We start from the raw sequence: 12,077 nt of genomic DNA, 5'->3' as shown, positions 1-12,077 counted from the left end.
GCGTGGTAAGCGGCTCTCCCTTTTTTCTCCAAAAACATGTACTGTATATTATATATAATATTTTGTGTAATTGTAAGCGTGAATGAACTTTTGTCTATTGTAGACCCCGACTATTCGTGAATAGGGCGCAAATAGCAAAAATCATGAAATGCATCGGGAATAAAAGAAAACAACTGGATTCCCAAGAAATTATTTTTGATAAACATTCAACTTGCGTTTCCTGTGGCAAAATTGAGGGGGTAAATGACCCCTTTGCAAATAATTAAAAATATTGATATTCGTTTATTTTTATTCATTTATTTTTAATAGGTGAATCCACGGGTGCTGAGTTGGGGTATGCGAGGGTCCACTGTATGTGTCCCGTGATGACCATTTTAAGGTGTACCTCTTCTCTCAGGGACTGACTTTAGTCGCGATATACTTAAGATCACTAACCCTGAATTGGCTGTCCAACAGAATTTGATGGATTGAATTGATGTTTAGACTTTTGACTCCCATTACGCATGTGGGTGAAGGAAGTGGCAGATATTTTGAAAACAAGGAAGTGACTGACAGAAAACTTGAAGGAAAACACTCCCTTATTACCTTGAAACCACCTCTACTCTATGCTAAAATGACCCTTGTTTTACTACGGAACTTACAAACCACAAACCTTTGCAAATATATGCTTGGATATCATACAAACTTTCATTCATTACAAGTAAAGACAGCAACTTTCATCCCTGCCCATGTGTCGACCTTGTTGGAGAGAACAAAGAACCCTCTACCTACCGAGTAGGTTTAAAAAAAAAGATCCTTACATAAGCTCACTGTGTTTGTCATGAAATAGCAGACAAAGCCATGAACCATTTGGACTCTGAATGAGCTTGTGAGTGTGTGTGTGTGCGTGTAGAGAGCAAGACAGCAAACTGCCAAGACCCACTCCACACCAAGGCTTCAAAGGGCTGGATGACTAAGTCCCATAATGCTCTCATTTGGCATCCAAAGCGGGGATTCTTCAGCAACCCCACACTCATGAACATGTGATGCAGTAAATCTATAGCAAAGACAAATACTCTAGCTACAAGACCAGCTGGAGGACTTGCAAGGGTGATGGAGACAGTCGGCGTATGCTTTGACGTATTGGCTGAGTTCTGACTTGTAATTGGATGCGAAAGCCAAGGGGACGGATGCGAGCTAAGCAAGAGGAGCCTTTGCGTTGGGGAAACCAGAACGTTGTGACTGATATTGACTTTCATTTTTGCATGCTTACGGTCGACAGTGATCCATCTTGTGCGTATGAAAGAGTTTGATGACGAAGCACCTTCTTGTCATCCATTTAACCTCCCCGTCCCATCAGATATAACAATACATTAAAAGACGTGCGCTGGGACTTGCAGTTGCGCCGGGCGGTGTGACTAAATGACATACTTTATATTAATTATGCTATGATTTTACTGGTCCGGCCAACCTGGCTTCAAATTAGGGTGGATGTGACCCCTGATCCCCAATGAGCTTTGCACCCATGATCCAGAGAAATCCATTCCAGTCACTTTGTTTCTGCTTTGCTCTTCCACAGGGCGGATGCATTGGAAACCTACGGTCAAGCCTATGAAAACAAGTTTAGCCCCTTCCGTTTCCCCGACTCACTCTGGCCCAATCAGACGCTCCATCTCCTGTCCTCGGTCCATCGCTTCTCTCTTGTCGCCCAATGAACTGCGAGCTCCGTCCAGTAGGCCCTCCCTTAACGTTCCTGTCATCACGACCCTCATCCGGCCGAGCTCCGCGACACTCCGTTCTCATTCGCTAAGCCGCAGTAGCTCTGCTTACCGTGTGCCTCACAGCAACAGCCTGGGCACGATCCACTCCAACATTGTAAGCGCACAAATATACACACGCACACGTGCACACACACAAACACGTTAAACACAAACTATTTTCTGTTCTTTACAACTATTTTATCTTTTTGTCTCCGTCCAACTGTCCTCCCTGACAACGATTGTCTATTATTTTGCAATCTGCCATTTAACACCTGCATCCTCCGTTCTATCTGTTAAACAAGTGTTCTGGTAATGTTTGGGTACATTGAAATGAATTGGGACCAATTGTTTTGTTCTATTTTAACTGAGCGAAAACTTTACACACTCATCTTTGTGTGCATACATCTTGACATACAACGTAATATTTACACTTTTGAAAGCTATATAACTCTGTTCTGAAAAAAATGGGGCTAAAAGTTCACATTTTAAGATGAATTTCCCAACTGTGGGACTTATTCTAATGAAATAAACTATAAAAATGCATTCTTGCCAATCAATCAACAGCGGGTGACTTGACTGAATGCAAGAAAAGTTTGTCTACAGTCAAACTCATTACAGAGATGATTACCACATGTAAAATTCTGTTAGGTCATCACATCCATGTAGGCTGTTAAGTCATATAGCAACACTCACTGTTGGCTATCCTAAAAAATATATATTTTTTTCTTATTGGACTCGTATAGGGTGATCCACTAATTAATCTAAGGACTAAAGAACAGGAGGCAGAGCTTGTTCGTCAGACACTGACTGCGCTCACTGCCATGAGGATCCGATTTCCTGGAAAAACGGAGGAGGAGGCCGAGGTAGTGCTTGATGAGGTGAGTGGACTACCTGTACATCCACTTGTGCATCTTCACTAGTACAACTGTAACAATTGCTCATGTGATAAGGGAAGATGCACAGGATGTACAATTAAGTTGAAGTTGAAGGGAAACATCTTGACTGAAGATCTTTAAATGTCAGGGTGGATCTATATTTGTTCCGGTTGTTAATAGAAGTTACAGTCACTCATTTCAAAGAGCAATGTTGGAAAAAGTTTGAGATATATTTACAGTTTCAAATATATTATTATATTTGCAGCAGGGCTCTGTCCGTATTTTTACTTTACTGGATTAAGGATACCAGATGAAAACAAAAGGAAGAGTGCAGGAATAAACAAGAGGCACAAATGTGAGATCCGCTTTTTTTTTTTTTTGCTTCCCCTCTGTGGTGAAGTGAGGTCGCTAATGTGGTAGACCCCATCGACAACATATTTGCAGCCCCTCGCTATTTTCTGTGCTGATCCTTTCTATTAGTCAGTGCCCATTCGATTTTTTGCAACATCTCAGTGTTAATCACGCCTACATTTTTATTCCTGTCACATTTTTCCTCCTTTATTGGAGGTTGTGAGAATTAAAGGTAAAGAAGCATTGAGTCGAGACACACAACCGTGCATGAACACACTCTTTTAGTCACACGTTCAAGGCAGAGTTTCACCTTGAATTTCCATGAGAAGCAATGGCACCTCAGTCCAGTGAATATGCCTGGGAGTCTGATGAAAGCACCCATCTGTCTCATTTTCCGACTCAGACCCTTTTAAAAGCCATGGCCGTCCTCAGAACCAGCTGTCCGCTCAGCACCAAAGTCCCTGTGGTGCTCAAAAGACAGACGGATGCCGAACTCTCTTTAACCCTGATGAGCAAAGCGCCTGCAATTTTTTTTTTAAACTGGTCAAATTGTAAAAAGCACTAATAAAAAATGACCCAATCTTAATTCTAGCTGTCTTGCTCATGAGGGTCAAACTTTTGTGTCAGTGAGTGTTGTTGTGATTCACCACACTTTTGCTTTTGATGCATTGTCATAATGTAAATATCAAATTTAACGGAATAGCTTATGGTTTAGCCTCTTTGATTGTAACCAGCATAACTCAAAAGCGGCTGAAATGAGGCCTTTTTTATTTTGTCACATTATACAACAGTTCCCACGTGTCTTAATAGATGGCCTCTGACATTTTTGAGTCAAAATATTCATAGAATAACAATATAGCACAGTTAACATCATCTTTTAAGAGGACTGGCAAAGGGGCTTTCACTGATGTAGTGCTATTCTACATTCAAGGTACTCAATGGCCCTCTCCTCATACTCCTACTTATGTCACGGCATCAAGTAGCAACTAATTGGAGGTTCAGCATCTTGCCCAAGGACACTGACATGGTCACTGGGGCTCAGAATGGAACCCACGCCCTTTATGATGCATTGAAATAAGTTTTTGTTGAATTTATCTGATTTCGTCAAGTTGGTTGCACCAAATAAAATCATCTGGATCCGGAAACATTTTTAAATAGGGTATACCTCTATTTAAAAAGTAGGCTATACATCTACTTATAAAATGTATCTGGATCCAGTGTGCGCACGCACGTGCATGTGTGTGTGTGTGTGTGTGTGTGAGAACTGAGAGTTGTTCGACAATTTGCACCACACCTGTAATGTTAACAAACCCTAATGAGAGCAGCAGAGAAAGGCAGATGAGCACCCAGGGCTGCAAGGCTCAGTGTTCGCCCCTCAGAGCAGAACACATCTTCAGTTAACATTAAAACAATTTTTGGCATTTGATGTCTGCCATGGTTTCAAGTGAGAAGCATATTGCACTAATAACGGTGGCATGTTGCACTAATGGCCTGCTTTAAAATGAGCTTTTTGTTGCCGTTCCAAACACTGAAAGGTGCACTGCATCAAGTTCATTTTGTTGTTTTTTTAATTGAGGGTAATTTGTGTACGTATTATAATAACTGTGACAAATGAGCATGCAGCTCACCAGACAAGGGTGAAACAGTTCTCATTGAAAGGCAGCACAGCGCAAGCAAACATACTGTGTTAACTTAGTCCTGTTTCTAAGAATACTTGGAAAAGAGCATGTATTGTATTTCAGTTTCTCATTACTGGATGCACATTTCACTCAGCAACATGAGCTTCAGTTATTTAAGAAAATATCACTCTACAATTTAAGAATTGTAGAGTGATTTTTTTTTGTTTTCTGTAACACGGCGCTTTCTTGAAGTTAAATCTTATTTTCATTTTAAAGCATCATTATGCTCTTTTTTTAACATCTCTAAAATGAGCAATCTTAAATTATGTAATATAGCGGTGTACATATTTTACTTATCTTGAAATATTACTAATAAAGATACCTGTCATATTAATTTACATCTTTTGTTCACAGATTCTTGACAACTGGAAATTTCATAAACCAAAGGTAGCCTCCTACTGGCTTGTAAAGTTGGACTCCACAAAACAACGGAAGGTAGGCAAATACCGTATAATTTTGTTGACTCTGGGTCTTTTCTCAGCAAAGATGCTTCAGAAAAGAAATGCATCTCATAAAACACGCTATTTGTAATTATGTGTCTCTATGATAAGATTACACAGTTGTAACATGCCAGGCTGAAGAGAAAGATGGTGTCTAAAATTTGCTAATGCAATCCTATGTATACAGTAGTTCCATCCATCCATCCATCCATTTTTTATAGTGCTTGCCCTCATTAGGGTCCTGGTTGAGCTAGACTTTATTTCAGCTGCCTTTGGGCGAGAAGCAGGCTCCACATTGGACTGGTCACCAGCCCATAGCAGGGCACATATGGACAAACAACCACTGACATGCACATTCACACCTAGAAGCAGCAGTTTTCCATTAACCTAACATACCCAACATAGTCTTGGGGCGAACAGGCAGAAGTGCTAACGCCTGAGGCCACCATACTACTGCCCATATCATTGCTACTGCTAAACAAAAAACAACAAAAAAAACTGTTAAATTGTAAGACGTAAAGTATTTATGTTGGGGTCTGTGTGTAATTAGCGTGCAATTCAGCAATTATTCAAATCATTTAAAGCCGAGGGATAATTATTGGACTTCAGGTAGCCAAAAGTCGAAAAATTGTGAGGTACTGTATGTTTCCACACTAAGTATGTCAAGGGTACAAAAGCATTGTATCCCCTTAAAGTACACTGCTGTGCTTTTAATGGTATTTATTTTATTTTATATTTATATCACAGAACTTGCATTTACAATCATTCGTGGGGATGAAAACTTGGGCAAACTCAGGCTCATTACCTCGCCATTAAGGGATTCAAAACGGAAACGGGAAGTAAACAAACTAGAAGGGGGGGCAACATTTGAAGCGACACTCAGTAAGCATGCCCCTAATGATGCCATCTCTCAGCCACCGCCTTCTCCCCCACTGTGCTCAGCTTTGTGGTGACGCTGATGTTTGATTTGGAGTGGAACAGCCTAATGAGAAGCAGGCAGAGGTCAGGAATGAAGCGCCCACCGCTCTGCCATCTGATTATCATACGAAAACATGTGTGTGTGTGTGTGTGTGTGTGTGTGTGTCTGTGTGTGTGCGTGTGTGTGTATACTCATCTATCAGTTTGTCTGACAGCATGTATGCATGTCTGGCTCGCGTCGTGTTGCTGAAGGCAAATCTTGTCTCATTGTGTCGCAAACACACATGCACGGACAGAGAATTTGACAGGCGCATCAGTAATGAGGCGCAAGGAATCAAAAGTCCAAAAAGCCACAGCACAGCTCTGTGATAAGAGTCGGGGGGGAAAAAGGAAGAAAAAGAAAAGGTGTCGGTTGAAGGGAAGATGGAAGTCTGGGGCAAGTGCCCTCACATTTTGACACATTCTGTCAAGCATTGACGTGGCTGCAGCAATTGGTGTGTAGCCAATGTTCACCACTGGTTGCTCCATGCAGTACTTTTTTCTCCATTCACCTTCATATTTTTTTCTCCATTCACCTTCATATCTCTCTCTCTCTCTCGATATATATACTGTATATATATACAGTCAAACCTCGGTTTTCATCCATAATCCGTTCCAGAAGGCTGTTCAAAAACCGAAACCGCTCTCTAAAAAAAAAAAGTTTATTGAACACGTCTGCTCACAATGGAAAGCGACACGAGGAAGCGTCACTTCCTCGTCTACCCGAGAAAGGGTCATTTCCTCGTGTAAGGAAAGCGAGAGGAGTCAAGTGGTGCATTCAAGCGCGCTCAGTTTGTTCGAGAACCGAAATTTGTTCGTCGTCCGAGGGATAAAAAAACTCGAAATTTTTGGTCGAAAACCGAATTGGTCGAGAACCGAGACGTTCGAAAACCGAGGTTTGACTGTATATATGTGTGTGTAGCGTGTGGGTTTTCTCCGGGTACTCCGGTTTCCTCCCACATTACAAAAACATGCACGGCAGGCTGATTGAACACTCAAAATTCTCCCTGGGTGTGAGTGTGAGTGCGGATGGTTGTTTGTTTGCTTCTGCGATTGGCTGGCAACCGGTTAAGGGTGTCCCCCGCCTACTGCCCGAAGATGGCTGGGATAGGCTCCAGCACACCCCGTGACCCTAGTGAGGATAAAGCAGTTCGGAAAATGAATGAATGAATGAATGAATATATGTACAGTATATATAGACATGCGATTGGCTGGCAACTGATTCAGGGTGTCCCCCGCCTACTGCCCGAAGACGGCTGGGATAGGCTCCAGCACCCCCCGCGACCCTAGTGAGGATCAAGCGGTTCGGAAAATGGATGGATGGATATATATAGACAGCAGACATTTTGAGCAAGCAAGGATGATCATGTATGCAAGATGCCTCCTTAAATATGCAATATGAAGCCTGATGGTTCAACTCTGACAATCTTTGAACAGGTGGTTGGATTAGCTTTTTTAGTTTACTGCTAATTTTATATGAAAAAGAAAAAAAATCTTTCATCTTACTTATTTCCCTCACAGGTTTTGGACATTGTGAGGACCAATGTGCGCTCAGCACTGCAGCGGATCTGGAAAGAGCCAGATTTGGAAAGCCTTCACTTGTACCGCCTCTTTAACCGTGTCTTCAGCCGACTACTCTGGAGTCATGGACAGGGGCTCTGGAACTGCTTCTCTAATTCGGGGTAAGTGTGCGGTGCCAGCACAGTGGAACCTTGACGTACTCATCTTCTAACTTGAGTATTTCAAGTTATGAGCTGTCACTTTATTTTTTTTCCCCAATCATGATTGGAGGTTGTGAGAATTAAATTATTTTCTCCCCTTTCTGAGAATGTTGTGTATGGTTTGGTAGATCGTGAACGGATACAAAAAAAAAGATGTCAAAATCTTTTTAGTAGCCATATTTTTAAATACTGTGTTATAAAATAATATTTTAAAATAAATCCTGAAATTTTCCTTCTTGAAAACATTTCAGAAAATTCTTTTTTAAAATAAGTTTTCTCAGCCTCGTGCAAATGGCCCTTCAGTCATTCGTGTAATGTATGGAGAATAAAATACTTTTGCTTTTAGTTAGTTTTCAATTCAAAGTTGTTACCCACTGTTTCTTCTCATATGCCTTGGCAGATTTAGGGAGAGCGAGGAAGGTAGCAAGCATTTTCAAAAAGCTGACAGCGTCATTAGAAGTGAGACATCATAAAAAAGTGGTCAAAGAGAGATTTTTCAGCTCGGCGGTTCACGAGGATTAGTTTAGCCTCAGCTACCACCAGCAGCTGCGCCTCATGGAGCTTTTGTGTGATCACAGCATGCTGTGCTTAATCCAGCTAGCTTGCTTGCATATTGTCCATGCAGCATCTCCGAACAGCGAGTCATGGCCCCAACATGGTTTGGCCTGCCAGGGGGCCCTGGTGTCACGCAGCTACAGTAAAGAAGAACACTGCAAAAGCCTGTTCCAAATCCAAGTGCAAACCCTTCACCCTGCTCTTCGCTGGCTGTTGTTTGATACTTTATCTAAGGGACTTAGCAACAATCAAACAGCCCAGCTGCATTGTGGGCGATGCATGCAACAAGCTTTGAAAATGTTTAAGAGGTGGGGAATGGAATAGTTTTGAAGCCTTTCAGAGGAGTCAGCTCCCACCCCACTAAGGAGTGAAAGAGGGCTGACATCAAAAGTACCACCCAGGTTTGTGTTGCTCCGTTGTTGAAGCTCTCTCTCAGTCAGGGGTATGTCCGGGGTTTAAAGGGGGTTAACTGTACTCAGATTTATTTCATCCTTCCTCTTTGTTTGTCAGTCTGCCTTCCTGCGCATCTGCGCGACAGAAGTAATGTGAACTCACATTGATACGACACATGTGAAACTGCAGGACGTGTATCTGAAAAACGATCCATCCATTTTCTGATCCGCTTACCCTCACAGGGGTTGCCGGACGAGCTGGAGCCTATCCCAGCTGTCTTACGGCAGTAGGCGGGGTGCACCCTGAACTGGTTGCCAGCCAATCGCAGGGCACACATAGACGAACAAACTTACTCAAAATATTAGTATCTATAAATTTTTAATAAGTCATGATATTTATCCATGTGGAGACTGATCATGTCAAAGATCACTACTGCAGTATTGCTAGGAAATCACAATGTCCCATCACCCGTGAGGTATTTTCAGAACAGGACCGCAGGCTCCATATACGGTCCTTTGGGGGCGACATTGTCCCTGTTGCTTTTTGGTTATTTTTGTTATTTGGGGGGGGGGGGCAGTCCCAAGTTCTTCACAGAAACCCTTGTCTATTTGTCTTTTTTAATCAATGATCAATACCGAACCATTAAAAGTAAAAAAAAAAATCTCCATGTAATTATTAGGAATCTTCAATTTGACATAATGGCTGTTAACTAATCTGTGTTTGTTTATTTGTCCCCAGTTCATCATGGGAGAGCATCTTCAGTAAGAGCAGCGAGGTGGTTTCACCTCAGGAGCTGCAATGCTGCCGCAGGCTGGTGCAGCTGTGCCGAGACTGTTTATTAGTCGTCTACAAGTTTGTCTCAGAGTCCCGAGGCTCTTTGACTGGGCTCAGCCCAGAATGGGATGACACCAGGTGAGGGGGAAAAAAAGAAAAGAAAAAAAAAATCTACCTTGCTGCGAAAACGTACCTGTGAATTTTTTTTTTTTGTATAATGTTTCAGATGCACTGGAGAGAAAGTTAGCCATCTGGGTGACGAGATAATAGGAAAGAATACATTCAATAGGACAGCATTTAAGAAGTCTAATCTAGTAGTGGTTCTCAGGTTGCGAAAAGATGTTAAAGCTGTACTTCTGGAAAGGCCATTACTCCAAATGGTTGAAAAGCATTGCCAACTTTGATCAGAGCTAGGTACAAAGCAAGCCTTGTTGCAGGAAAACCAGAGGATCAATCGTGACAAGAGTCCAGAGTCGTGACAATACAGTCCATTCAATATGGTTCCAAAAAATATTGAACATTTTACATTTTAATTTCCCTAGAACCACTTCTCATTTTAAAACGCCTTTGAGCCATCATCTCCATCACAAAAACGGATATAATACAGGCCACCAAAAATCATCCTCTCTCAGGTTGATCCCCGCAGGAAAGCAGCCGCTCAGGTTTAGTGAGTCAACTTTTAAAGCGCATATGCTTTGGGCCAGCACACAGGAGAGAGCAGGGAGTGGGGAGGATGAGCATGTTGTTAATAGGAAAAAATGGTCCACAGATTAGTGCTCAGGTTAGCCCGGGCCCCCCCTCCCGAGGCCTGCTTAATTCAATTAGAGACCAGATGAGCCTGTGTAGCAAATGACCCAATGAGAGCAAGAGCTTCTCTTTTCCCGGGGCCTCGTTTTACATGATTCATAACTCTCACACATATTTTAACAGGCTATCACTTAGCACCTCGAGTGTAAAAACTCAAGAACAATGTGAGCCTTGTGTTCATTCCACGGATTGTAGAACCACAAAGGGCTTGAATAATCACATATTGCTGTCATTGTTTTGTCTCATGTAAACTATCAATAGCTAATAGATGAATGGGAATTAATTACTTAAGCAAGCAGGAAAAAAGAAATTGCTGATGTATCTCTATTTTTTGCAGTAGGGTGTAACCTGAAGAGTCTCTTCAAGCATGCATGTGCTTGTCTTTCCTGATTTGTTCTGTCTGTATATGTTTGTGGAAAAAAAACAACAACAACAAAAAAAAAACAAGAGTACCATTTGCTGCTGGACCAGCCTCTACCCATGGCTCTACCTCTGCTGCTGTCGCTGCCGCTTCCTCTTCCTCCGTCTCTTCGCCCCCCGATGCAGGTCTCTGCTTGGTTTAGTTGCGCTAAACCCCACCCCTCATCTATCGGCACCGTCCCTTGATCACGTCCTTCTGCTTGTCACTGTTAGATTGTACACTTGCTCCCTCCGGCCCCTCAGCACCAACAGTCTAGCACCGTTTCCTCTCCTTCCTCTCTCATTGAAGCAATGGTCCATTTGGAATTTAAGATGCGTTTTAAAATCAATCCCAAAATGTGTATACAAAATATTTGAAGGGAAGGAGAGGAAGGCATATTGAGACGTGTTTGGAGTTTGTCAATGCTGCAACCTTTAGGTCTGGCTTGCTGTGTGTCACCCTGCTGCCACATGCTAAAACTGAGCTTTTCACTAACTGCTTCTTTGCCTGAGTGCATTTGATATGAAGGCCTCACTTTACACCACATCAATTGTATTAATAAAGAGTGTTTATGTTACTGGGTTGACCTCCAACGAGTTCTGCCAAGCATACACTTTCCAGGTACATTTCATCTGAACTCTTTTATGGATGCCATGTCCGTATAGAGTTTATATTTGTTGTTTGACTTGCCTTGATTTGGCTGTCGCATATTGGTATGAGACTGTTTTTTTTAAAAGGCTTGGGGGGGGGGGGCCTACAACAACAAATAATCATGGATTGAATTCCAAAAGGCAGCTGGACTGTTGCCTAGGCAATCTGTCCAGACCTAAAAAGATATTTCCCCTAATTTGCAGCTATGATAGCTTCCTTTCTTTCTACAATATTTTTTGTGGATGTTTTATTTATTTATTTTTTGGTGGGGGGGGGGGGGGCATTTGTAAAGTTAGACGTTATTGACATTGGACCTGAAACAAGGCCTGGCTCACATTTTCAGCTCTGGTTTAGGTGTTTCACGAAACTCACCAAGCCTCTCAAGTGTGGATAAAAATTTGCTAATGAGACAACAAAATGAAAATATACAGACAATGGCATCCAAATAACTTCAACGGAATCACTGAAAGTGATTTCTAATGACAAGTGTGAATATAGTGCTTTTGAAAATATGAAATATAAGATCGTAATAACGACCGTAATGCATGCAATGAATTGATTTGTACAATGAACGAGAGGGTTTGATGCACACTGATGTCATATTTATGAATACAATGATAACCACCACACATTTCAGTGGAGCACAGAACCTGTCTGCCTGCGTCCGGATTGATTGCTAGCGGCCGTTGATGGCCAGGACCGGCCGGGAAATACATCGGCCATTCAGGAAAAGAA

At 42.1% G+C, this 12,077-nt stretch overlaps 1 protein-coding gene across 8 annotated transcripts in view; it reads left to right on the top strand.

Moving 5' to 3' along the window:
• ttll7 (tubulin tyrosine ligase-like family, member 7) overlaps positions 1 to 12,077 on the top strand; it is a 65,630-nt gene that overhangs the window by 50,188 nt on the left and 3,365 nt on the right. For 5 of the 8 annotated variants that reach the window (XM_086116103.1, XM_086116101.1, XM_086116099.1 and 2 more), the window contains 6 exons: positions 1,559 to 1,854; positions 2,483 to 2,617; positions 4,999 to 5,079; positions 7,563 to 7,723; positions 9,449 to 9,622; positions 10,740 to 10,837. In XM_086116103.1, the coding sequence (XP_085972229.1) occupies positions 1,559 to 1,854; positions 2,483 to 2,617; positions 4,999 to 5,079; positions 7,563 to 7,723; positions 9,449 to 9,622; positions 10,740 to 10,837 (945 nt within the window). The remainder of the gene's footprint in view (positions 1 to 1,558; positions 1,855 to 2,482; positions 2,618 to 4,998; positions 5,080 to 7,562; positions 7,724 to 9,448; positions 9,623 to 10,739; positions 10,838 to 12,077) is intronic. The other 3 variants (XM_086116105.1, XM_086116102.1, XM_086116104.1) reach the window with 1 other exon arrangement.

The sequence above is a fragment of the Hippocampus guttulatus genome, chromosome 7 (assembly GCF_054856545.1).
Source record: "Hippocampus guttulatus isolate MCC_2025c chromosome 7, RoL_Hgut_1.0, whole genome shotgun sequence".
Classification (NCBI taxonomy): domain Eukaryota; kingdom Metazoa; phylum Chordata; class Actinopteri; order Syngnathiformes; family Syngnathidae; genus Hippocampus; species Hippocampus guttulatus.
Note: the sequence above shows the minus strand (reverse complement) of the source record. Positions and strands in the feature narration are given on the sequence as shown.